The 27,881-nt window shown below is 41.7% G+C and overlaps 1 protein-coding gene across 1 annotated transcript; it reads left to right on the top strand.

Annotated features, from left to right (window-relative positions):
• Nucleotides 1-26,038, top strand: LOC148023226 (inner membrane protein PPF-1, chloroplastic-like). Its single transcript, XM_087696241.1, has 11 exons — nt 1-916; nt 16,685-16,795; nt 19,060-19,134; nt 23,187-23,247; nt 23,325-23,398; nt 24,047-24,151; nt 24,367-24,474; nt 24,593-24,696; nt 24,891-25,055; nt 25,236-25,401; nt 25,547-26,038. The coding sequence occupies exons 1-11, from the start codon at nt 539-541 to the stop codon at nt 25,628-25,630; spliced, it is 1,431 nt and encodes a 476-aa protein (XP_087552367.1). The 5' UTR covers nt 1-538; the 3' UTR covers nt 25,631-26,038.
• Nucleotides 26,039-27,881: the final 1,843 nt, after the last annotated feature.

Genomic DNA, 27,881 nt, shown 5'->3' with positions numbered 1-27,881 from the left:
CATCTGGGTGGTTGCCAAGTGGGATTTGAATTTCAGCAGCGGCTTGCGAAGAAACATATTCCTTCTCTCGCCATCCAAGCATCGCCTCTCGAGAGACGAACAAAACGGAGAGAAAGAAAGAAGAACTTGCTTTACTATTCAGTGTGTCTTCTGTCTCAGTCTCTCTCTCTCTCTGCCTCTATCAAACGTTCAGGCAACTGGGTTCAATTCTGAAGCAATCAGTTTTTGGAGTACATGGGTCCATGTCAGAGCTAATCATCTGAGGGATTTGGGTTCCCCTGTACCCCTTCATTTTTGCCCTGAATTTCTTCATTTTGCCATTTGGATTCTCTTGCTTTTCTTCATTTTTGGGAGAATTCCTTAAAGTGATGTTTGGGGCTGGTACAGTGTTGTCCGTGACAGAGTTAGTTATCTGAGGCATCTGGGTTGCCTTGTTCGTGTTCATATATCCCCTAATTTCTCAATCTTTCCCATTTGGATTCTCCCGATTTTCTTCATTTTTTGGGGATTTTCCCGAATTGATTTTTGAGTTGGTACAATGGCATCTGCTCTCTCTACCCATCTCCTCTCAAGCTCATGTTGTGGCAGCAGGCCTTCTCTTTCCTCTTCTTCCTGGTTCACCTCCCCTTCTTTGCTGTATTCCAAGAAGGGGCTTGCATTCGATCCTTTCACTGTCAGTAGCAAGAGAGCAGCCTTCCGTGGCAGAGCTTTTCTGGTTCGTGCAAACATAGAACATTTCGAGAGCCTGGACACAGTTTCAAGCAGCTTACCTGACCTTTTTGCTAGAGCAGAAGGCATCCTCTATACCCTGGCTGATGCTGCGGTTTCGACCGATGCTGTGGTCACAGATACTGTGCAGAAACAGAACCGTGATTGGCTTAGTGGGCTGACGGATTCATTGGAATCTATTCTGAAGGTAATTTCAGCCTAATCTACAACTTGAGCGTTGTTTATATTGTAGACTGTCCTGTTCAGGCCAATATAATTGATGGACAGTAAAATAAAGGACTTCCCATGCATTTTTATTTGCAGAAATGACTAAGCTTAATTTGTAAAGATAATAAGTATCATCAAATTGGGCAAGGATGTTAAAATTGTGAATGAATTTCTTTGGGGGCCATTGTTGTTCAAGATGGTAAAATCCATTAGACTAGAAACAGAAGCAGCAATGCCTGCTCTTCTGGGAAAGAATTGTCCCCAATATAGCCAAAGTGCACTTCTCTCAGTCTACAAGTTTTGGCAAAAGTATTGTCAATCATGATGGTGTTGCAGTTTAGAGCAATTTCAAAGCTACAGGCAATGATATTGACACACATGAATGCTGTATTCACCTTGGATGTCCTCATGGCCTTTAACTTAACCATTTTTCAGCTTGATGAGATTGGAAATACTAGTTGTTTGAGGAGGGAGGGAAGGGAAAATGATACAGGGTGTGTGAAAAAGGGGTCTGATTTTGATGTCATAGATGCCTCATGCATAGCTTGTCAAGTAGATGGGCTAGGTTGTTGAATAAGCATTTTCCACTCTTCCTAGAAGTCAGAGCTCATAAATAAGTGTTATAAATTATCCTCATGCTTGATGAAGAATTCTGTCGTACTTTTCTTCATGCATCAAGCAGTTAAAACACCTCACTGTTCTTGGCTCATATTAATCACTTGATAGAAGATCAGTTTGATTTTTGTGAAGCTTTTGGGGTCGCTGTGCTTTTGTCATTGCACCAACCATCACTATCTTCTTTCTTGGCTTCGACGAGTACTTCACTCCATAACTAGCCAAGATTGACAGTGCTTTTGGCTATATATAAAGTGCTTTTGGCCATATTATATATAGTGAGAGAACTTTTACTGACACAGCCTCAGGGGGTCTACACTGACCCATCTGTCAGAGTTATTGTCCTTAAAGAGTCTTTGGATACCTTCCTTTTGACCATCAAGATTCCTTCCGTTTTTGGGGGATTCCTTGTTCAACCAGTTTCATATTCAGGACTCCTTGGCTAGTGTTTCACTTGTAGGATGGTTGGACATCTAGCAACCATGTCCCAATACATGACGGTTGCAGACCTCCTCTTGAGATGAGGGAGGTGGTAGGTGCCGGCTTCAAAGGAGTGAAGCAGAGTGTGAGAGACAATGTACGGCCAGGAAGAGGAAGAGAAATGTTAGGGACAGTGAGAGTGCACTGCTGATGGACAAAGACAGGGGTAGAGAAGTATGGACCTGCAAAGATAGGTTGAGGGAGGAGAGTGGTCAGAGACCTTAGATTGGCAGCCCATGCTGCACCACCTGAGCCTCCTATGGCCTTTGTGTAGTGACCCCTTAGATAGAGGTAGCATTGTCGTGTGACATAGAGGCTGCCCATCTAATAGCCCTTCAGGAGATGGAGTTGCTGTAGGGCCGTTGAGTTGTTGATACACCAGTGCCTCTAATCGCCTCTAATCACTAGATTGAGTCCTTGGGTCTGATTTCATAGGTTATCAACACCTTGTAGGTGGGAGGCATGGCTGTCCTATATGAAAGCAAGTAGGAGACAAATGACTTGGATGCATACTTCGAGGATTTTATCCCACCCACCCCCGTATGCTCCACAAGGAGGTAGCATAGCTAGTAGAGAGGAGGCTTGATATGATGTACTCTAGGAGACGATAGAGGTAGGCATGAACTGCAGAGCCACACGGGTCTTAGAGACTGAGATGCACCTTGTGCGGGTCCTCTCATGGAATGTACAAGGCCTTTAGGGATGACTTCTTAGGTACGGACGGAGCTTCTTGAGGCAAGATCTACACAAAGAGCATTAGTGGGAGGATCAGTGGGCTTTCTCATGCTATATGAGTACTACCTCTCACTAGAGAGGATATCCTAGTATTGTGGAAAGCTATTGCCAGGGCGGAGTCACACTTATCAGAGTTTGATAGATCTACAGGCTTGCTCCAGTTTTCTAAGAGAGACAAGGCTATTGGATTTGGGGCTTTCTTCAAGTTAGATAGGTTCTATTGTTCATCTATTTCTTTTAGAGAGAATCAAAGGACCCTATTCTAGTATTAGGATCCCAAAGCACTTGTACTATGATGATTATCTTAGAGTGTTTGTTGTAGGAATTTGGGGACCTAGACCTTTCTTAGTTGGATGGGCAGCTAGAAACTTGGATGAGAGCTTGCAAAAGTCTAAAGATCATCTCTTTGAAGGAGGAGGCCATGAGCAGTTTGGGGATTCAAATCCTAGAGTTGGTTTGCCTTTCGGATTCATGATGGGAGGTTCGACAGAGAGCGATGCTTGCTCCTAGCTTGTTCCCATGTGAGGGGACCTCTTCTACTCTTTGTTTTTGGGCTTGGTATGTTCGACATTGACATCTTTGTCTTTCACAGTGGTGGTGGCGTGATCACCCATTACTTGGGTATCCATGGTCCTCTTTGCTTGTCATTGTTGTATGTACTATGGTGGTACAAGTTTTTGGCAGATCATTTCTATTATAAGGGAAATGATGATGGTTCCTAGGGGTATTAGCATTAGTACATTTCATGGGTTTTATTGGTTATATTTGCTTATTTGAGTTGATGCTTGAGTGAGCATTTGAGTGGCCATTTATGCTTGGTTTAGTTGTCTCAGGGCTCGCCTCATGGCCTATTTATAGGTGCCCCCTCATCAATCTCCTTATTCTTTTCACATTTGCATTTCTTGGAGAGAGAGAATTGGAGGCACTTTGGTGTTTGTCAAGCTTATGTGGCTTGTATGCTTCTTTCTATGTTGTGGTATATGGATTCCATGGCATATTCATCATTTGTTAAGTTCTTGTGTTCTTGCTTTCTTGTCCATCTCTTTAGTGTTCAACAGCAGTTGTTTCATTGCCTCCATGTTATATCTCTTTCTCACACATTTGGATTGCAAGGTCATGTTAGTTGATTAATCTCTAGGGCATCTCCATTGCATAGACTTTTTTGAGGATTTGGACATAGATTATCCACACTCTTTGAGGGAGATGGGAGAGGTTGTAGGGTGGTTTTGAGAGGATGAGTAGGAGGAGAGACGCCTTCTTGCGGACTTAAGGTTTTGGCACCTTTTTTCACCTAGCCTCTCATAAAGTGTGGCATTATAGCCACCATGGTTGTTTACACAACCATTGTATCTACGATGTGCTCAACTACTCTCCACAGGGATCTTTGTAGTTTACCTTAGGGGAATTTTTTTGGAGGTGTTATAGTAGAACAATGTGGTTGAAGAAAGTTGTTTCTCTTTAGTTGAAAATACAACAGTAACTTTGGAGCCAAGAAGATTTTTAAGGCAGCTTTGGCTTTTTGATTACTAAACAAATTTTTTTGTTCTAGATGTCTGCAAATGATAGAAAGTCACATCAAGTCCATAAAGATGCCAATATATAAGGCACTGCTAATCCCGAAGACCATAGATATTCCCACTAACAGCATCATGTGTACAAAAAGCATGAACAGGAATCTACAAAGATTTCATTTTATTACTGAGGGCTGAATACAAGTCCATTAGGGTGGTCTTAACCAAGCCTTTGAGAGTGCACAACGGAAAGAGGAAAGTGAACACTGAGAGAAAAAGGAGACAAAGAGAATGTAGAAGAGAGAAGGAACAATGTGACTACAATGGCTGAAGGTACAAGGCTGCAAAAGTCAGCCCTGACATGCAGCTCTATGTGTCAGTGTGGGCGCTAGACAATAGCAAGGGGATGAGAGAATGAGGACGGTTGGCTGATCACAAAGGATCAATGATGGATAATGGATAATGAAAGTGGGATGGCAGGTTGTCTATATAAAGGCAAAAAAGAGGAAAAACCCTAAATGTGGTCAAACCCCTAAAAAATAGCCAAAAGTGCACAAAAAGAAACACACTAATGTGCCCTCCATCTAGAGTGTCTAAAACACATAAATCGACAAACAGATACAATGTGAGAGCTCCTAATGTCCTTGTCTGACTCAAATTGAGGCTCACAAGCAGAAGATGAACATACAAGACACACATTGCTAACAGCCTCTGTGGGGTGGTTTGTGGCAGAATCTAGGCGGTTCTAACCAGGCCCTCTGAGGCAGTTTGTGGCAATGCATGGGTGGTCCTAACCAGGTCCCTCTGGGGCGGTTTGTGGGTACCATAAGGTGGTTTCAACTTTCTGCAGGCCCAGTAGGGCAAGTAACAGGCCCTTTTGCTGGGCAGTTAAGTCAACATGTGTGGCAACCTTTTGGGCAGTGTATTCCAGCCCTTAAGGTGGTTTAGTCAGGCTCTTTTATGTTGGAAGAGAGGGAAAGAGACAGAGTGGAGTAGAAGACGAGCCTCAGCTCATTGCTCTTTTTCCATTATTCTTTCATCATACTCATTGAAAGAGACTTACATACATAGGTATGACTAACCAAGACTTATTGTGGTTAAGTCACTGACTACACCGACTTATTGAATGTCACACACATGTACAGTTGTATCCAGGTAATGTCGGTCACACACATAAAGATAGACTATTTGAAGAGTAACGGGAGCTTGATATTCTAACACTTCCTCTCAAGCTCAAACCATCTGATAAACTCCAAGTAGTTGTCTGAAGTAAATGGACTTTTCTTTACCAAGAGACTTGGTAAATATATCTGCTTTTTGGTCTTCAGTCTTCACATGAATCAAGTCAATTTGCCCTGTAAGAACTATTTCTCTGATAAAATGGTAGTGAACCTCAATATGTTTGGACCTAGCGTGGTAGACAGGATTGCTAGCCAACATAACACTGCTGAGGTTATCACAATGCAATCACACTTTGCTTTCCAGCTGTATTTCCAAGTCTTTCAGCAGTTTCATCAACCAAACTGCTTCGCAAGCCGCTAAGGAAGCTCCTTTGTATACTCAGCTTCTGTACTAGACAATCCAACAGTAGTCTCTTTCTTACTCTGCCAACTGATCATACTGTTGCCCAATCCAAATGCATATCCGTTGGTTGACCTCCTGTCATAGGCACAATCAGCCCAATCAGCATCAATAAACCCTATTAAGTCAAGGGATTTTCCACATGCATAAAACAACCCCTAATCTGCAGTACCCTTTACATATCTCATGATCCTCTTGACTGTATCTAAATGTGGTTTGCGAGGCTTCTGCATGAACTGACTAATCAGCCCCATTGCATAACATAAGTCAGGACAGGTAATAGTTAAGTATATCAAGCTGCCCACCATCTATCGATACATGGTTATATTCTCTATGTCATTTCCAACATCAATTTGCAACTTGACATTCTAATCAAGAGGTGTCTCCATAGGCTTGCATTTAGCCATACCATGCTTCTGTAACATGTCATGGACTTATTGCTTCTATAGCAGCCATATACCAAGCTCGAGGCATAGAGACTACCTCAATTCCAAGAAAATACTTCAGCTCACCAAGGTCTTTGACTTTGAATTTAGCTTGTAAACATGATTTAATTTCAGCAATGCCCTCTTCATCATCTCCTGTGATGATAAGATCATCTACATAAACCACTAGAAACACATATCCATGATTTGTCTTCTTCGTAAACAGATTGTGATCTGCATCATCCAATCTAAATCCATGTTGTTGTAAATAACTGTTGATCCGAGCATTTCATGCTCTAGGTGCTTATCTTAGCCCATATAAAGTCTTTTTCAGCTTACATACATATGTAGGAAAGTTTGGGTGAACATAGCCTTCAGGTTGCTCCATATATACTTCCTCAATCACTGTTCAAAAAAGCATTCTTGACGTCCATTTGCCATAATTTTCAGCCTTTGCATGCTGCCAAAGCAATGCCACTTCTAACTGTTGCCATTTTAGCCACTGGACTGAAAGTCTCCTTATAGTCAAGGTCATATTGTTGCGCATACCCTTTTGCAACCAACCTGGCCTTATAGCATTCTAACGAACCATCTGACTTGTACTTAACTTTGTATACCCATTTGCAGCTAATGGGGACTTTGCCTTCAAGCAGCTCAACCAATTTCCATGTCTCATTTTCAGCCAGGGCTGCATACTTCTCATCCATGGCAGCACACTAGTTATAATCTGTAACTGCATCATCAAACTTTGTAGGTTCTTTGTAACCTGTTATACTAGCCATATATGCATAATGTCGAGCTGAATAACCAATGTATATAAATCTGTCAACTGGTTTTATGACTCTCTCAGATCTCCATAACTGTGGCTCACTCTGAGCTTGCCTCTCATGAGGCGGTACATAATGACTCCCAGGCGTCATAACAGACGGAATGCCCAACTCACTATTCAAACTGTCACTGTTAGATGACTCATAACCTGCTGTAAGTGGACTTGTCATATCTTTAAGCATCTTTTCTTTTCCCTTATTCAATCTTCCTCTCATTGACATATCCGTGTCAGTGGACGTAGGAGTACGACTCCGCAAGCGTCCTGACCAAGGACTTACTGTAGGTGACCCATCACCTGTAGGACCACTCATAGATGTACTCATTGTAGGTGTATTTTCAGCATTACTAGTGTTGGTTGATCCATTAGTAGCCATTGCAATAGGATTACCATACCACGATGCTAGCTCATCAAAAACATCTTTGCTAATCGATGTCTCATGTGTAGACAGTATATAACACTTGTAAGCTTTCCGGTCTTGTGCATAACCAAGGAACACACTCTTGACAGCTTTAGGATCCAATTTCTTCCTCTTTTCATCAGGAACATACACATATGCAATGTTGCCAAATACCTTCAAATGTGAAATGCCAAGTTTATGACCATACAACCTCTCATATGGAGTTACATCATGAATCCTTGCTGTAGGAGTCACTACTGCTTTAGCCCAATAACCATTTGGCAAAATCTTCTCATTTAGCATAGCTTGTGCCGATTCCATCAGTACCCTATTTTTCCTTTCTGCTACACCATTTTGCTACGGTGTATAGCTGCAAGTTAACTGTCTTCTGATCCCATGTTTAGCAAGGTACCTGTCAAAGTAATTAGAGACATATTCTCCACCTCCATCGGATCTAAGATATGAAATTTTATAGCTCAACTCATTTTCAGTATGCTTCTTGAAGTCCTTGAATGCATCAAACACATCATCCTTATGTTTCAGTACGTAAAGCCAAGTGTACTTGCTGAAATCATCAATGAAGGATCCATAGTAACGAGCACCACTAAGCAAAGCATTATGAGACGGACCCCATACATGTGAATGTACCAACTGCAAGAGTCGTGAGCTATTCTGCACATGTCTCATAAATGGAAACCGTGTTTGCTTTCCAAATTGACATGGATCACATACATGTCCAAAGTTATGATACTTGAACTTAGGCAGTCTAAGCACAATCTCCTTCTGTTGTATAGATTTCAGCTTTTGTACATTCCTATGGCCAATCCGCTTATGCCATATCTCAACATCTCGTATAGCACCACCATCATGTGCAAACATGGTTGCTTTCAATTCTCGAATTGACGCATCAAGAGTAAAGATTCTGCCATCTCTTCGGTCTCTAGCAATCAATTTGTAGCCATTACCATATTTTTCAACAAAGTATCCATCTCTATTAAATCTAACTTGCAGATTTTATTTTGCCATCTGTCCAACTGACAAAAGATTCTTGGTTATTGTAGGTACATGTAGTACATCATGTATGCTCTTTTCTTGCCATCAGGCATTAACAAAGGTACAACTCCTTTATGCTGAATAGTATTTCTGGATGTTATCCCCAGTGAAACATGTCCATGCGAACTTGCACCCATCTCATCAAACCATTCTCCATGGGGTGTCATATGATTTGAAGCCCCTGAATCAATGTACCATCTCTCATCTTTGTTCTGCCTAGATGCATTCTTAGACACATGTTGCATGGCAAACAACTTATCACCTTGATCATCAGGAACTCCGCTAAATGAAGTATAATTTCCATGCTGTCTACCCTTGGCTTTCATGTCAGCTTGCTTCTTATGACAATCTTTGGCTATATGCCCATATCTACTATAATAATGACAGTCCTTGTCCCTGTTGGACTGATCATTTGACTGTCAGGATCCTCCTTTGTCTCTAGCGTATCTCCCCCTGCCTCGAAAACCGCGAGATCCACGCTGGCCATGTGAATTCGTGCCATGCTAGACATTCTGCTATTGCTGTCCATAAGTGTTTTGAGTGTTTTCTCGAGCTCGAAAAGAGCCACGGCCTCTGCTGCCTGTGCCACACTTGCTAGAGTAAAGAACAATGTCTGTGCTTTGAGACATACTAGAACTTGTATTCAGCCCAAGCTTAACTTTCTCATGGAGCAACAAAGCAATTAACTCATCCCAATTAGGGGATTCAGCTCTCACAGAAATAGATATATCAAATGCTTTATACTCTTTGCCAAGTCCATTCAATATCGTTGCAATCATATCATCCTAAGATACTGAAGATCCAATGGTGGCAAGCTGATCCGCTATGTTCTTGATCTCTGTAGTGTAGGCTTGAATACTTCTGCCATTCCTAGACATGTTATTGAACTATTGCTTCAGCTGAATCTTTCTTGCATATGTTATATTTCCATAATTCTTTATGAGTATGTCCCATGCATCCTTTGGAGAACTGCATCCAGTAATCTGTATAACCATAGCATCTGATATACATAAGGAAAACCAATGTAATGCCTTGCATGCTCTCTCAGTCCATAGCTTATGAGCCATTTTTTGATCATTTGTCGGATTCCTTTCAGATATTTCAGGTTCAGCCTCATCACCTGCACATAAGTCCCAATAACCTCTGCCAACCAAAAAATTCTTTATACGGAACTTTCATAAAGCAAATTTTTTGTTGTCCAGCTTTTCTTCCATAATTTGAGTGATATTGTCAGTGCCTTGAGCATTTGCCATAGTTGCAACTTAGGTATTCAGTGATGTATACAACTTGTAAGTATCTGACTCCTTTTCCTACAGTTCAGGATCAGTTTCTTGCTATTCAGGACAATTTCTTGCAATTTAGTATATTTTCTTGCAATTCAGGACAGTTTCTTGCAATTCAAGACAATTTTCCTATAGTTCAGGACAGTTTTTTGCAATTCAGGACAATTTCTTGCAGTTCAGGAACAGGTTTTTTTGCAGTTCAGGACAGTTTTCCGCAATAATTTTCTGCACAAAAAAAACAGGGTATTTCAGCCCTTAACAACCTAAGAAACATCCACAAGCATGTGGGATAACCCGTGGGTATTTTAGTCAATACATAGACTCTGCAAGCAATGTATTTGTGTCTTATATATTCTTACTGCAGTGAAGAGGATATGCAGTCTAAAGCCTGCAATCTGACATTTAGGCGCCTTCCTGACATTCAGAAAATCAACTCCTTTGAAATCCTGATGAGTGATAAATGATGCTATTTTCTTCAGGAGTGTAGAGAGGCAATGTCATACACTGCATTTACTGTAAATGACCAGCCAAGTAGATGTCAAGGCATTTGTTTCATCTCCAGATTTCAATCCTCAGTTGCATCCAATGCTCTCTTTAGTCTTCCAAGCATTCAACATACATATGTCAGGTCATACAAATGACAGGAGCTCCAAAATGACATGTAATGCTTCAGTAAGAGACAATGCTTGTTGCCTACATCTAGTGACAGTTTCCAACCATTAAAAAATTTCAGATCTAAATATTTTTAAGCATAAAATCCCAGCTTCAATGCGTGACATCAAGTCCATATGACTTCCCAGCATATACCTATGCTTCAATAGTACTCTTAAACAAGTTTGAGAGCTCCAAGCTCATGTCAGAGGTGCATACATGCTGTAGGTTGTCTGTATACAGCAGACCACTGTTATTTCAGATTTGTAATCAGTTCTTCAAGCTCCCAGATGAGCTCTCAGTCAAGCAATGATGCTTTCAGGACTTCATATGCCTTCCAGAGGGTCCACCAGTGCCCTGGAACCACCTGTTGTTTACTGCAGTAAACAGCTAGTTTGCACAGGTCTGTGCTGAATATCTCAAAATTTGTAAGGAATTTGAAAAAATTTTCTTCTGCAAAGTTGTAGACCACGTCGAAACGGTCAGGTTGTGGAGGCCGTTTCTCCAAAATTCATTTCTGTAGCAAGATATAGCTTCTGCAAAAAAACGGGCTGCAGACACAGTCTCCTTTGATGACGTTTTCTTTAGTTCTGATGTCTTGATGTCAAATAGCCACTGCCAAGCCTCTAGGCTTCAGGCATTTAAGCTCTAATACCATGTTGGAAGAGAGGGAGAGAGATAGAGTGGAGCAGAAGATAAGCCTCAGCTCATTGTTCTTCTTCTTCCATTATTCTTTTATCATACTCACTGAAAGAGACTTACACACATAGGTATGACTAACCAAGACTAATTGTGGTTAAGTCACTGATTACACCGACTTATTGAATGTTACACACGTGTACAGTTGAATCTGTTAGCAATCATGTTTGTCATGCCTTGTCATCTTCTGCATGTGAGCCTCAGTCTGAGTCAGACGAGGACATTAGGAGCTCTGACATGTTTGTCATGTGTTATGATGGGGGAGGCTAGTCACTCTCGACTGGCTGTCTTAGGACGTGTATTTCTTTTTGGCCTCTTTTAGTGGGCAGCCACTGGCTGCCCGGCCACTTTTTGGTACCTGATGTGGGGCGCCCATTTTAGGGCATTTTTAGGGTTTGACCTTTTGCCTATTTATAGGCAGCCCCCCTCCCCACTTGATCACTTGTTTTCTTGCAGATTCCGACACTCCTTCTCCCCCGTGGTGGTGCTACCATCATCATTAGCCTGATCTGGTGTCCTCACTGACGCTGTGGGCTGCGTGCAGGGACTGATTAGTCTCCTTCCGCCTTCCCGTTTGTATTCAGCATTCATTTCAGTCAGTGCAGATTTCTCTTCCTTGTTTTCTGCTTTCTCTCTCTCTCCCTCCATGTTCGTATTCCTTTTTCCGCAGCGCACTCTCACATGGTATCAGAGCCGAAGGAGAGTACACGGAGCTGAGATTTACGCGGGAGAACACCCACAACTTTGCGTTTGCTGCAGGCGCCCCCTCCAGAGGCTGCCACGTCATCAACAACCTCTTCCTGCTTGCGTTTTCAGTCAGGGCAGCCACTCCAATAGCTGGGTGACACTCCTTCAGCCTGCGCCTTGCTGTTCTGGCTGTCGTTCCATCTCCAGGCGGCCTGTTTCCTACTGGCGATCTATTCCCAGGCTGTGTTTTGGTTCTGGCGGCTTCTATCTTGGTGCTATTCATCAAACAAACTTGCGTTTTGCAGCTCCAAGTGTCTGTAGGCCTCCCCTGCCTGCGGACCATACTGCTGGTCATTATTCGGCATCGGCAAAGTTTTCTTTGGTGTTTGGTGTTTTGCAGATTGGAAGATGTCTTCTCATCAGTTTACGGGCTTTGATGACTCAGATGACAAGCTTTTGTCTCGACACTCATCTGAACGGAGGCGTGATTTCTATCACAAGGACCGTCGTCTGGAGTCTATTCCTCTTTCCCGTCCCCCTTCTATTCATGTATCTCGGCGAGCCCCTTCCAGTGTGCCGAAGATGCAGCCTTTGGTACCCCCTGTACAGGTACCTGTACTTCCTCAGCTGCCCAAAGAGGACCGGTTGGATAGCTCCAACTTTTCTCTATGGTCCTGCAAGGTGGAGTGTATCTTGGACTCCTTCGATCTTTGGGAGCTTGTTTTTGTTCCTATTCCCCGGCCTAAGGTGGATCCCGCAGATGGGACTTCTATGGATCGTGCAGCCTTATGGGATCGGCTCAATTCTAGAGCTAGATCTTTCCTCTTTCTGAGTTTGCAAGATTTTGTCATTGTTCATGTTCACAGGTTGAAGACTACAACAGACGTGTGGAGAAAGCTCGCGTCTCTCTATCAACAGAAAACGTTTGTCCACTGGATATCTCTCGAAAAGAAGTTGCAGATGCTTGCTATTGATGATAGTCCTTCCATGAAGGACCACATCAATAGATTACAGGATATGAGGGATGAGCTTGTATCCCTCGGTCGGACGATATCTTCTGAAGACATGGCTATGATTCTCTTGACTCAGCTGCCATCGCCTCGGTTTGATGTCTTCTACACTAGCCTTCTTACATCGAGGACCCGTGAGAAGCTTCTATGGGAGGAGCTATCCCTGCTTATCTTGGAGCACGACGAGCGACTCAGAGAGGTCAGTGCTAGTGGATCCGACTCCACTAGAGCCTTTGTTGCAGGTTCGGGAGGACAGAAGAAGAAGAAGAAGTCAAAGGCTAAGAAGAAGGACAGTTCTTCAGGCTCTGACTCAGATTCAGAGAGACCGAAGTGCCCACACTGTGGGAAAGGGACACATCCTGAGGAGAAACGCTGGAAGAAGTACCCTCACCTTCGTCCGGGAGCGAAGGGTGGATCTACATCGGAGCTTTCTTCTACCTCTACACCAGCTGTTACCCATGAGTCAGTGTTCCTTCATATCCATGCTATGGAGGAGGATCCTTCTTCCGTGGCTGCAGTGTCTTCTGTGCAGCCTTGGTTAGTGGACAGTGGTGCTTCGAGTCATATGACTCCCCGAGGTGATTTGTTACAGGATCTCCGTCCATCAGAGGGTTCAGTCACTGTTGGTGACATTTTCTCGGTGCCTATTAGTGGTGTTGGCACATTTCCTTTGTTTACCGACTGACCTTTGAGCTCCTTTTCACAGGCCCTACATGTTTCGGATTTGGGCCTTCTCCTCCTCTCAGTTTATGGCCTTACGAGGCTTGGCACACGAGTGATCTTCACCGAGCATGCCGTTGTTATTGAGGATTCTTTTACAGGAGCTGTCTTATCTACAGGCTGGCAGGAGAGCAGGCTTTACAGGCTCCATTCCCCTTCTTTGATGCAGGGTCCTCTGAGGCAGCCTATTGCTACACCCATTCCCGCTTGTGTACCTTCTATTCCACAGGTTCCTTCCCATCCCCCACCTTCTCCTCCGGTGGTTCCCTCGTACCCCCCATCCCTTTTAGTGGGGGACAATCTCGGTGATGCGGCTGTGGATTCCCTGGCCCCTAGTGTTTTAGAGGGGAATTCCCAGGATCGTGAGGAGCTCCTTCAGCGGCAGTCTACATCGACGGACTTCATCGACCTTGGCATTCCTCTTGCCACCCCAGGATCCGTTTCTCCCTTGGCCTTCAGCCACATCTAGGGTTTGAGAGGGGGTGTTAGCAGTCATGTTTGTCATGCCTTGTCATCTCCTGCCTGTGAGCCTCAGTCTGAGTTAGATGAGAACATTAGGAGCTCTGACATGTCTATCATGTGTTATGATGGGGGAGGCTAGTCACTCTCGACTGGCTGTCTTAGGATGTGTATTCCTTTTTGGCCTCTTTCAGTGGCTGCCCGACCACTTTTTGGTCATTGATGTGGGGCGCCCATTTTAGGGCATTTTTAGGGTTTGGGCCCATTTTAGGGCATTTTTAGGGTTTGACCTTTTGCCTATTTATAGGCAACCCCCCTCCCCACTTGATCACTTGTCTTCTTGCAGATTCCGACACTCCTTCTCCCCCATGGTGGTGCTGCCATCATCATCAGCCTGATCTGGTGCCCTCACTGACGCTGTGGGCTACGTGCAGGGACTAATTAGTCTCCTTCCGCCTTCCCATTTGTATTCAGCATTCATTTCAGTCAGTGCAGATTTCTCTTCCTTATTTTCTGCTTTCTCTCTCTCTCCCTCCGTGTTTGTATTCCTTCTTCCGCAGCGCACTCTCACAGAATCTAGCTAATGTTGGTCTCACACATAAAGATAGACTGATTGAAGAGCAACGGGAGCTTGATATTCTAACATTTTAGGGGAGGTGCTCCAGCTCTTGGTGCAGCTAGAGCAAGCAGCTGTTAGGTTGTCCACTGCAGCTTTTAAGGCTAAGGGTGGTAATTCAAGTCCTATTTGGGTCGTCAAATCAAGGCGGATAAGGATGGGCTGTGCCCATACAAGCATGGCTAGGAGTGCCCATACACCATAGTTCTCTCCAGCACTATGCAATCACATGATGTTTCTTCACACGAGGATGGTACTGCTGGCAAAAACCCCTCTTTCAAAGAGGATTTCAATAAGAATTGTTGCTTCAATTGCCCCTAGGCAGGACAGCTGAGAGTGACAGTGGATGTCCATGGAAGAGCAATGAGCAGAAGACCTTGGCAGCAGAAATGATAGTGCACAGTGTTTAATTGCTAGGTATATCTATTTCTGATTCAGTAACATGTATTGCAAATAAATGTAGATATTTGGGTTGTTAGATTAAGAAGACTAGGTTTGGCCCATGTGATTTTCTTGTGCCACAGGGAGATCAATGGGTGGCCAGTAACAATTTTCTTTGATGATGGCTCTACTCACAATTTTATTTCATCTGGTGTGATATAGGATCTTTTACTCCCAATAGTTTCTGTGGGACAGGAGTATGTTTCAGTATGTGAAAAGTCAGTGTGCTCGGATTGAGGCACCAAGGCATTGCGGCAGTTGGATGTGTGCATCCAACAATACCATGAGCCTTTAGACTTTTGGCTTATGTGCATGGAGCACATAGATGTATTTTTGTGAATGCCATGGTTTTATAGTAAGATGGATTCTCTGCCAGCTGACTATAAAATGTACAACATTTTCATTGAGCTTGATGGTGTATACCACATGGTTGAGGGTTCTATATCCCTCAAGACCGCTGTTTGTGTTGTGAATCTCTTTTTAGCAAATGATTTTTCATCTCCGTGTCATGATTCTGATGTCAAACTGTGTGTACTGTGAAAAGTGCTACAATTGATTTCTGTTTCATATTGCTTTCATCATAAGTAGACACCAACTAGAACGTGTGAAATCTATCTGTGTGTTTGGAACAAAGTTGATTGCCTCTAATGAGGACAGTTTTGACTAAGGTATTGCATGATCTAAGATACTCGTACAGTTGTAGAATTTGATTCATTCCGAAATACTCAAGCACAATTTTGAGAAACCTTTCCCTTTTTCCTCTTTTTGCTTCTTTTCCTTGTTATAGAGCTTCATTGTCTAGTTTAGCTGAAGACCTAATTGTTGAATCAGGTGTGGTTCACCACAAACGGCTGAAGTAGATCAACTAGGCCCAGAGGCACAAATTTATTGAGAGCTGAGGTGGATAGGGCGAAAAGCATTTATGCTCAGATACCAAATTGTTGGCATAATTTGGAATTGAGCCAAGGAAAATTTAGGGGCAGATTAAAGGTGTCGCACTTGAGGGCATCCACTTTACAAATATCCCATAAAGGATGTTCCCACTTACAAAGGATGTTACACTAGCTGCTGTTTGCATGCACTAGATCCACTTTATTCAGGGCAATTTGTAAGTTTGAAGTACTAGATAATTGAACCATTTCGGGTTTGTTTCCAGATGTATGTATATACACTAAACTGCTTACATGGATTTTCCCAACAATGACAAAGAAATAAGGCTTGTGGTCCTTTAGCAGGCATGCTTAATATTTTGTTCATATAGTACAAGTTACAATTGCCTTCAGAACATTATGCGCTTTTAGTGCTGAAGTGGCAAGATTTCTGTTTTACTCCTTTGTATGTTCTAAGACATCCATGGTTCTGCAATATACAAATCTGATGCACAATTTCCAAAGATATTCAGCTCTTTGCAAGTCAACTCCCTATTGGGATTTTCTGCATGCTGTAACAAGTACACTACTTTGTACAGATATGCTAAGAATTGGAACTTGGTTCTTGAACATATAGCACCAGTTTTAGTATGGCTCTGGTCAACCTTATTTGTGTTTTGCTTGCAGGTTTTGAAGAATTGTTTTGAGTTTCTACATGTGCCATATTCATATGGTTTTGCTATTATCTTGTTGACACTACTAGTGAAAGCTGGTACTTTCCCCCTGACAAGACAACAAGTAAGGATTCTTCTTTTCCCTAGAATCATTTTATTTCAAGGTACATGTAAATTGCATGGTTTGAATTGTGGCTGGTCTTAGGAGATAATCAGACATGTATTTTGTTGCGTAGCTTGTCATTTTGGAGTTTGCTTCCACTGATTTAAGGACAAACTAGTGCGCTTGGCATTTCAGAATTTGCTTCCACTGATCTAAGGAAAAACTAGTGAGCTGTTTTAGGCAACACTTCAAGTTGGCTATCAAGCACATTGTACCCTTTTAATCATGGTTTCATGTTCCTTGTAGTGGTGACTTGGCAGAACTGTACGAGTGACTTGGTCCAAGTCCTATCTTGCAGACATGTGCTCCTTTCACATCTACAAGAATTCCTATGAATGCAAGGATCTTATTAAAATATCTGGTTGTGATGTCCTTAATTTGGGCTTAAATTAAGCTTGGGGTGGACAAACATACGTTTGGGTACTGTGCCATTGTTTGGGCAGTTAACTTCAGTTTTTCTTATCCATAAATTTGTGCCTACCTAAATGATGACTGTCCATCCAAGGATCTTTTGCAGACCCTACCTTTTGGTTTCTTAATGTGGTTGTCAAACTTGCAGAGTCTATCCATCCACTCAATGTTATATTTGATGGGTGTTGCTCTTCTTTCCCTTGGCTTAGTTCCTTTATAGGTACTCAATATAGCATCACAATTTGGAGAAGTTTCTGAAGTTTTTGCATTAGTCCTTGCATATGAGAAGTTGCACTAATTGCTTAGAGTAACAATAATTTATTTGGAATGTGGCCATTGGAGAACAAGTTGGATGATTCAAGCTATGCTATGTGGGCATGCGTGATGAACAATGTATTGGTGGCAAATGGGGTTTAGAATATTGTCATTGGCATTGGTGTAAGCTTGTAAGCAACAATTTCTTGTTGCTCATCAGAAGTTACATCCTCCTCCCAATAATGGTTGACATGTAGTTAGGGACATTTGGACGAATAATATTGCTGCAGTAAATCAGAATGCTCTGACTTTTTGCAATCTGTTAGACAAATTGTACACCCATGACAGAAGTCAGCATTTTGATGCATTGGATGTTGATGCTTTGATTGCAGTGATCATTGAGTTATGGCTTGTATGCTTTGGTCCCTTGACACTTTAGTAGCTGTGTTCATTCTCACAGGCTTGATATGTACGTGATTCACCACAACTACAAACTCTTGGGAAGCATATATTTAAGGGATGACTACTTTGGCAGTCACATAGATTCAGCTTTTCTAAGGATTGAGTGTTGCTGCTACCTGCAAATTGCAGCTTGTGCATAGCGATATATGTGGGCCCATGTATGCACCACCTCTTGAGGCTTCTGCTCTAAGAGTAAAGTCGGATGTATTTGCTTGTTCTTAGCATTTGCTTTCCATGCTATTGAATACTAGTGCTTGTGAATGCACTTCTTGATCCAAGTCAGATCATGCGTTAGTATACGGTACCTTTTATATGACAATAAAATGGGGTTGTTGAACGCAAGAATAAATCACTCATGGAATGGCTAGATGCATTAGTCCATTATTCCTTATGAGGCATGGAATGGGTGCAAGCCCACTTCTCTCACATGCGGACTGTTGGATGCCTAGCTCACATATTTGCTCCTTCACAGAAGTGCCTTAAACTTCAGGATGAGGCACTTGAATTTACAGGCAACAACTGGCCGTGTGCTTGTTACCTGTGGGATGTATTTGTTGAAAATGCAGCCCTACCTTTGGAAGAATTCGAGAAACAGCCCACAGCTGGTGTGAAGATATTTACAGATATTATTGCTCTTGTCTAGAGCATCCCTGAAGTTTCTTAATTAGCTTCCACTCAATCAGCAGTAGCTGCATCTGATTTACAGCTTGATTTACATACACAGTTACTATCTTGCGCATGTATACATGTGTGCGTGCACACACATGACATTCTTAACCCACCCACCTACTTAAGATTGGGAATTTTTTGTGACTTCAAGGCTCTTCATTTTATTTGCCCACTTTATCAGAATGTAGGGAAGGTATTAAAGTTACATAAACTCATGACAATTTTGGCTTGACATGTTCTAAAAAGGAAAGCAAATGCCTTTCTGACGAGCAATAATCATGCATAGGGTTTGAACTTTGGTTGCAATCTCTACTTTCGTTGTGAATGTCACTTCTAGACAAAATGGTTAAGTTACACCTGATCACAACTAGATATAGGAGTTTTGATTTCACCTGTGAACTGATTTGTTACTTTTAAATGCCTGTCAGGTGGAATCGTCTTTGGCTATGCAGAATCTGCAACCAAAAATTAAAGCTATTCAACAGCGATATGCTGGAGATCAGGTTTGTCGCACGTTCCCTTTCTTTGGCCCTTAGCAGTAGCATAAGTTTTTACTTCAGATGAATGCTCCATTCAATTTTATCTGTGATTCTGTTCCTAGAATTGAGTTTGCTGGCCAAGTTGGAGATATATCATATCTTAGGTTAGTCTGTGTGTAACATTGTTGAGAATCTATTTGGCAGATCTATTTTTCACCTTCTGTTTTCCCACTCCAATTGTGGCAATGTGTGTTGAGTTGCTTATTATAAATGATTTAGTGCATTGATTTTTTGTAGAATCTCTGTACCAATTGATGACAAATAAGGCCTACATACTCCTGCTTGAATTACATTTGCCATTGTCATTATTTGAGGCCCTTGGAATCCTTCTAGAGAGTTTCCACCTCTCCTAGAAAGTAGACAGTATGAGGGGGGCCTTTGATTTTATTTTAACTTGACCCATGAGCACTTACACTTGCTTCTGAACTCTTCTAGATCGCTCCTTCCTGATCTGATTAGGACTCAAAAGGAACCTAATGTTCACACTTGCAAGTGATGACGTAATCCATAGATATATTTGTTCATCTGGCTTGACTTAATAACACTTCATCTCACTGAAACTTAATCTCCTATAATGCCCTTCTATGAAGTTACTAGACAAGAGACATGCTCCAAGGTTTCTAAAATGCCATTCAGCTTAATTAGTTGTTTTATTTGCCATGGTGTCATTTTTCTCTAAATGCTTTTACACAAAATTTTCAACTTACAACAATATTAAAAATATTTTTGCATTTTTGAATGTCCTCATTATGACCTTTGACCATCTAAGTTGCACTCGTGACTCTAATGAGATAAGCTGAGTTATCTGATAATTTTCATTAAACTTTACTGCTGATGATCAACAGAAAGAGATGAAACTATTAAGTGAGATTAGGAGGATGCTACATCTTAAATCCTGTTAATGAGTAGTAAAGCTAAACAATTGTATCTCCTATCTTATGTTACATGTGCGTGTGTGCACACAAAACTTTCTTTGTGGAATGCAATCTTCATTGATCTAAAATGCACAGCCTTAGTTGCCCCAATATGGAGCAACTAAGATTAAAGCCCTAAAAACTACGAAAAAGCACTTCAAATTGAACTTGTGAAGATCTTCAAGGGAAAGGGCATCTCAAAGGAACCAGGATTTATGAAAAAAAGCATGCATATTAGTGGAATGCTGATTGAAGAGCTGAGTATTAATGGGCATGGTAAACAGTCCGCAGAGCCCAATATCACCAAGAGAAGAACTGAGCATAATCAGCTTGTGATGCATAATGTCCATTTATCCAAAACTTCCATCCAAATGCAATACCTGGAAATCTGGAATGAAGAAGGCCAAAGAGGCGAATAAGGAGACCTCGAGCAGCAGGGCATGCACATAGCAAATGTATCATCATGTTACATGAATGAGAACAGACAAAACAAGTCAGTGGAGCAAGATGTCTTTGAATTAAATTATGAACCCATAAGCCAAACGTCTTAGAAAAACCTTTTGCTTGAGAGAAAGCTTGCTTTTCCCAATGAGTTGAAGACATTTCTTCCACTAGGCAAGAGGCTTATGCAAATTCCAAAGACGATTACCATACTCCTGAATCCATTGCTGTGGAAATAAGAGATAATACATATTTAGCAGAAATATTTGCTAATGAAAAGGACGAACAAGGTGACGATCAGCAATTCAACTTCCAATATTGCAGCTGAAGATCTGAAACTAAATGTGGCATGACTGAAAGGGTTGCAATGTATCTATAATAGCATGCCGAATAATGTGATGATGCAAACCCAAACCTTGTTGGAATTGGAGTGGGGTCAACCTTTTGGGCAAAAGTTATCAACACGCTCCGTTTCATCTTCTTTGATTGGGGTCATGGGTGGCAACAATAATTTATTGCATATATTGGTTGTTGAGGACAAGTTGGATAGAACTGACTGTTTGTTGTGGGCTTATATTGTATGCCATGTATTGGTTGCAAAAGGGTTTTGGAACCTTGTGCAAAGAATTGACATACGTCCCATTGTGGCTGTGGAAGTTGCAAGTGCAAGAGAAATATATGATGTTGAAGATGTGGCAAGTTCTAGTTTTATTGTAGCTAAAGCTAGAGCACCACCACATACTTTCGAGCAGATTATTTAAGATGGTAGATGAAATTGGCCTTTGGAAATCCAAGGGCAGTAAACCATAGTTTACCTAACATTTAATCAACATAACAGCAAATTCAGCTAGACAAAGTCACAAATCCACACAAAACTAGAGCTAAAGTGCTCTTGTACCACACATGACACTTCTTTGCCCCAAAACTTGGTGCCTCTTCAATATTTCTTTAGATTATTGGTGTATGCTTGAAATTAGTTACAAATGGTTGTATTTCAGTGATTTCTCTTGGTGCAACTGATCCACAAGTGCAAAATAACCTTGTCGCCTTCAATGTTGGCCTCCAACTTATTGTAGAGTGTTCAAAAATGCAGATGAACACTTCAGCTTGCCAAACCCTAAAAATGACAGCCAACATTTGTACCAATTTTGTGGAGCATTTACCTTGACAACCATCTTGCAAAGTTTCTATTGAAAAGTATATCTTGGATGATTAGGATTTATATGTTTCCAAAAATCTAGTGCATCAAAATGTATCAATCATAGTAATCCAATTATCCATTTCATATACTTGAGTCTTGTATATGAGAAAGCACTATTGAATGCTCCATGGAGAAAGGAACATTATTGGTATCTCCACATATAAAAGCATTATGCAACCAATAGACCACAAATGAGCTCTTTCCCTTGAGACTTGTGATGTATACAGTGATGCAAATTTAAAGATTCGCCTATACATAGACACCAAACAATCATCCATCTTCCTGCAGGGACATTGAATGCAACACAAGGCTGAAGATCATTATCTACCAGTAGTGCAACAGTAGAAATGATCTAGTGCAGCATAAAAGACATCATAACTTGCAAAGGGACCTGATTGTCCTGCCAAAGTATGTTGATTATGCTCTTGCAACAAACAATATGCAGACTTATGTTATGTGTATAGTTTTAAAACAGCTTCCACTTATCAGGGTCACAAAGGCATTGCTATTGAGACCATTTATTCCATTCCCATCCAAATCCATAGAAGAAGCACCACCGTTCCTCTCTTTGATACACAGACACACAGACATACAGACATGCATGCACACAACTTACCACGAAAGTTAAGATTTTGTATTTGTGTTTGTGAATGTCCCCAGTATGAATTTTGGCTATCTGAGTTGCACTCTAATGAGATAAGCTGAGTTGTCTGATAATTGTCAACAAACTTTACTGCTGATCATGGTCAACAGAAGGAGATGAAACTTATTAAGTGAGATCAGGAGGATGCTACATATTATACCCTCTTTATGAGTGGCACACTTTAACAGTTGTATTCCAATGTTCTGTTATTGAAAGCGAATTGTGTCAGGTGTTGCATCTCATAGTGAAGCAAAACAGATAGCTAGTCATGATGTAGCTGCATTTTTATGCTCTCTCTCTCTCTCTCTCTCTCTCTCTCGTGCGCGCGCACACCTGTGCCTGCATGTGCACGTGTGCAAACACACACATACACAGCCTAAAAGCTAGCCAGTCGTGATGTAGTTGCATTATATGCTCACACACACTTATGTTACTGTTCAATGTTACAAATGTTCTCATTCATGATTGTAACCATGCTGTTATTAAAAGGGTAAAAGGCTGTATCGGATAGTGTCTTGTAACAAGAACGTGGGGGCAGGGCAGGGGGCGTGGATTTTTCCACCCCCTTCTCTCACTGTAATTCTCTGGTCAGGCATGCTGTACAGTTTTTTTGCTGGGTCATATTACATGAAATCTCTCTTCTTCCACACATATCCATCCTTGATACCAATGCAAAACAACATCCCCATCCCATCCTCCCCCCCTGGCCCCCCAAACCATCACCACCACCTCCAAAAACACACACACAGACAGAGAAAAATCTCATTCTAGTAATCTGTGAAGCAGAGTAATCAAAGTCAGTCTGCTTTTTTAACAGGAAAGGATACAACTGGAGACAGCTCGACTTTACAAACAGGCTGGTGTCAATCCTTTGGCAGGTGAGCGGGAAGCAATGATCCTGTACCTCAGTTTTTTAAAACTTGTATTTTGGAGCTAAAAGGTCATGGCTTTGCAGGTTGCTTTCCAACATTGGCAACCATCCCTGTCTGGATTGGTCTTTATCGAGCTCTTTCAAATGTGGCTAATGAGGTGCATAAATTTTGTAGAAGACTGTCTTAGGTCATTTAATCTATTCATGCATTCACGCAAAGTGCTTTGAAAGTTAGGTCGCTTGCCATCATTTGACGACTCATGCAGTAATTGATCTGTTGCCTCTCGACGTGCACTGCCTTCTTGATCTAAAAGGATGAGTCCTTGGTAGCTCAGAATATACTTAAGCTGCAAGGAGTAACACAAAAATGTTTGTTGAAGAACTTGTGCTGACCAAAACGGGTGCAGAAGACATGAAAAAAACCTGATTTTTGAGGCAAGGTTTGCAAATCTAGTCGATGTGGTTTCTAGAGGGAGGATCTGATCTTCTTTGTTACTGTCTAGATTGATGACATGCCGGTTAGAAAAGTTTCGTAAACTAACCTGATTGTTTTCTGTTTAGACTGGTTATCTTTGTTCTAAATGAACTTTATATAAACCTAATGTAACTATACTTCAAGATTTAGGGAGCTGATCACGATTCAATAGTTCTCTTATATCTCAATCGTAGAATCTTTCTGGAAGTAGCGAACTTTCAAGTACTTCATATGCTAATAAAGTACTTGAGTATTGCTACCAAATATGAGGTCAAACAGAAGTTTCAGAATGATTGCACATAATGCCTATGTTCTGGTTATGTCCTGCCAGGGCCTATTGACAGAGGGATTTTTCTGGATTCCATCTTTAGCTGGACCCACAACCATAGCTGCTCGTCAAAGTGGAAGTGGAATTTCATGGTTATTTCCCTTTATTGTAAGTTCTATGATATTGGCTTTGTGTTATATTGCTAAGCCAACTCTCTGTATGGACACAGTCCCAAAAGAACCAGCATTGGACACCTCTCTATCAAACACCGCTATACAATTGAAATGATTAATTTGCATGTCTCCTTTGCTGTCATGAAGTTTGTCAGATGTCTTTTGCAACTGTCTGATGGTTATTCTGCATTGCCCTGGATTGTTTTGCAGGATGGCCAGCCCCCCTTAGGATGGGGAGACACTATAGCCTACCTTGTTTTACCTGTGTTGTTGATAGTCTCACAGTTTGTGTCAATGCAAATTGTGCAGACTCCACAGGTAATACAACTAAAACTTCATGCTCAAGCATGCCTACAAATTTTCCTTGATAATCAGCACCACTTTCCTCGTCAATCTTTTCCTTACATAAGAGCTGACATTTTGGACTTTGTGACAGTCAGATGATCCAAATCAGAAAAACACTCAGCTCATTCTGAAGTTTCTTCCCTTAATGATAGGTTATTTCTCCCTATCTGTGCCCTCTGGCCTTAGTCTTTACTGGTGAGTACTTCGTAGTTGCTTTCCAATCAGTTCTTAAGTCTTCTCTCTTAAACATCTGTTTTTCTGTCCAAGCAAGTCTCGTAGAATTTGCAAAGATCTTTCAACTGTTTTCAACCATGTCTATGTTGTTTTTTAGAGAAATGACTCTAGTCCTAGCAGCTGAGGTTGAAATTCCTTTTTCCTCTGAACTGAAGGTTAACCAACAATATTTTGAGCACTGGGCAACAAGTATGGTTGCGAAAGCTAGGTGGTGCAAAACCTGCAGTTGGCATAGATGGAGGTGAGATCATCAGTGCAGGACAAGCAGTGCGTTCAAGCTCTACAACAGTTCTTGATAAGAAGGAACGCCGTGCAGAAAGGTGTCTCTCTTATTCTAGTTGTATTACTTAAATATCTGGTAACCTTGTGCTTCTGAGAGGGGATGGCTAACTGTAGTAGTTCTCTCTTTAACATCTATGGCTTACCATGAACTGTCTTAACTATTTTTCTGGTTTCTCAATTGTTTTGAGTAATGAACTTCATGAAACTTGTTGTGCCAGATTTAGGCAGATCAAAATGGAGGAAGCACGAAAGAAGGCTGAACGAGCAGAGGCTGTCAAACGTGGCTCAGGGGAGAGTGCCAACTCTGCAGTCCCTTTGTCTGATTCTGACGCCAGTGATGATGATCGTCCTGGAGATGAAGCATTGAACTTAACCACTGCGAAGGTATTCTGCAGCTATCTGTTAGATGAATCAAAATTCTTAGGGCTTGTCTTACTCTCTCAGTTTTTCCCAATTAAATGTGTATGACTATTTTGACCTGTAAAAATCGAAGCACATGAGGTTTGTCTAACTTGGATGCTAAAAGCAGGGCTCGTTGGAGGAGATATACAGCAAGAGTGGAACACCATCATCAAAAAGGAGCAAGCGTTCTAAGAGGAAGCGTGCAGCTTGATAGCGCCAATGAACCGTCTAAAGGAGAGGTTAACTGTGATGCACTGTACCTGTGCTGCTGTGGTAATGAAGGCAGTGCAAGGTTCTGTTGCCATGGAAAGTATGTACTTTGGATGACAATGTGCACACGAATTCCAAATGTGCAACAACATGTAATCTCTAATCTGGTGATATCTCGGAAAGACTGGGAGGCACTCGCAGAGGGCATTTGCATATTGGAAGCTTTATGAGGCACCAACTGGAGAAAAACACTTTTGAATTTTTTAGTCTGCTGATAAAGAATCTAACGTAGGTATCGTATCCACTTGAGTTGAGAAGGGCACTAGCTAGCAAAGAGGGGGCCTCTTTGATGCTGTATCATCAAAGGAAAGTAATTGCTTTTATGATCTTCACCTGTTTCTTAAGCTCATTTTTTCAGAATCGATGCAGATGTATTTATGAGAATGTAGATTGTGAATTCATGTTTATTTTTGTCCCTATTGAATGGTGAACTGGCTATGATCATTTCAAATGAATTTGGTTCCAAACTGTTGCCAAAGTGATGAACACAAACATCACATCCATTTTTTAATTCTGACTGTCTCATACAGTTTACACTATTGAACTGTTATATTCGTCAGCATGCCATGTTCAACTGTTAGAATCATACCATTTTCACTTGATTGGTTTTTTCAGAGTCGAGCCTGGTTGAAGGGCATGCATGTTCCTGGTGGAGAGGCAAAGTCTGTAAGATTTATGTTTCGATAATTTCAAAGATGGTAAAGCAACTAGTTAGAACCTGGTAATGGTGAACTTATAAACAAGTAGGCTAGTGGCTAGCTCACAACCAGGTAGCCTCGGCAGGATACCTTCATTTGCAGTGCTGTTGTTCATGGTGTATTTGGCTCCTCCCCTCCCTTCAGGCACATTTAGTTGGTCAGATTCTTGGGCAGGCCTAATTGGTTTATATATTTCTATAAACCTTCGTGTGTTCTTTCCTCTTTGAAGGGAAACTACTGTGGCCTCTTATGCAGAGAAACTTAATTGGAATTGGTAAGTGTTATCCAATTTCCATTCTGACATAATTGGTCAGTCTCTACTCTTTATTTTCAAAGCCGTTTGTCAGAATTTGTTGATGGGTAACACTACTAACACCTACTATTCACCTGAAGGTGCAGCATTGTGTAGCTGCCCAATTATGGGTTTTGAACCTTTGGCCCATCGTAACTCACACACTCTCAACCAATGGAGCAACTGCTTGTTGGGGGAGTTTACTTGTTACTAGAATAAGCCCACAAGAACATTCTGGAAATCCTTGTTGCACCATTAAGCCATGTAGTAAACTCAAGGAAGTCGCAAGTTAGTGGCCCAAAAGCAATGCATACAGCCTAAAGAAGGCAATGGTTGGCGGATGCTTTTGTGTCCATATGGTCCAAGAGGTCCAGGAGTTCATTGTAATGAAATGTGGAGGCAGAGATAATTCCCTTTTGACCCCAAGAGGTTGTAAAGAGCTAAGGGTGGGCTGGCTTTTGGTGTGCCCGCCTAATATTGGTTCTATGATTAGCACTGCAAAATCAGCCATCATGAGGGCTTGGAAAGGCTGGATAACTTATGGAAAGGTTATTTAAAATAAGAAATTGCCAGATTTGAGCATTGGTGGTTTGTTAGACTTGGGGTTTGTTCCATAGGACAACATTCTCTGACACTCACTCAGCTCACTTGCTCAAGAGGAGTACAATCTAAATATTCAAACTCCAAGAAATTTGGAGCTCATTTGTACAAGTTTTACTGTGCACCCAAATGTTTGGGAATATTCTGTTGATTGCCTATTTTTTAGCCCAAAGTCCTTCAATGCAGTATCCTGAGCTATCATGAAAGGTACCTTTGCATGAGGCGTACTGACCTATGATGTTTTAGTCACCTTCATTTGGAAGCTTCCAACCCATGTGACAATCTATGTACCTCTATGTAAGCCAACTTGGCAAGAACATCATTTGTGTTCAACTGATGGCTTCTGCCTTGTGTGAACAAAAAGACTCTCTGAACACAAAATTATTTCTTCCGGCTGTGGGGTTTGAACCAACCCTAAGAAGAGTAGGATATTTACAGAGGAAAGCTGTAGGGATTGGTGCTGGATAGGTTTTGTCCCTTGTGGAGTTGGATTTGGCATGGCCTCTATATCTGAGGAAGCAAGGCTGTGTTTTGCAGTTCCAGCTCTCATGCACCGCTGTATTTTGCATCTCAGCCTACCTTCTTGCTGTCCCCCAGCTCTC

This window comes from Lygodium microphyllum, chromosome 16, assembly GCF_053477565.2.
Source record: "Lygodium microphyllum isolate KBCC chromosome 16, Lygodium_microphyllum_v1.1.10, whole genome shotgun sequence".
Taxonomy (NCBI): domain Eukaryota; kingdom Viridiplantae; phylum Streptophyta; class Polypodiopsida; order Schizaeales; family Lygodiaceae; genus Lygodium; species Lygodium microphyllum.
The sequence above is the reverse complement of the archived record's forward strand: the minus strand, read 5'-3'. Positions and strand labels throughout refer to the sequence as shown.

What these genes read in the sequence shown, in the direction of transcription:
- LOC148023226 (XM_087696241.1), top strand. Translation starts at nt 539, where the DNA reads ATGGCATCTGCTCTCTCTACCCATCTCCTCTCAAGCTCATGTTGTGGC. An exon ending in CATGGTTATTTCCCTTTATT is followed by an intron (nt 24,152 to 24,366) that starts GTAAGTTCTATG and finishes ATTGTTTTGCAG; the next exon opens with GATGGCCAGCCCCCCTTAGG. An exon ending in AAGGAACGCCGTGCAGAAAG is followed by an intron (nt 25,056 to 25,235) that starts GTGTCTCTCTTA and finishes TTGTTGTGCCAG; the next exon opens with ATTTAGGCAGATCAAAATGG.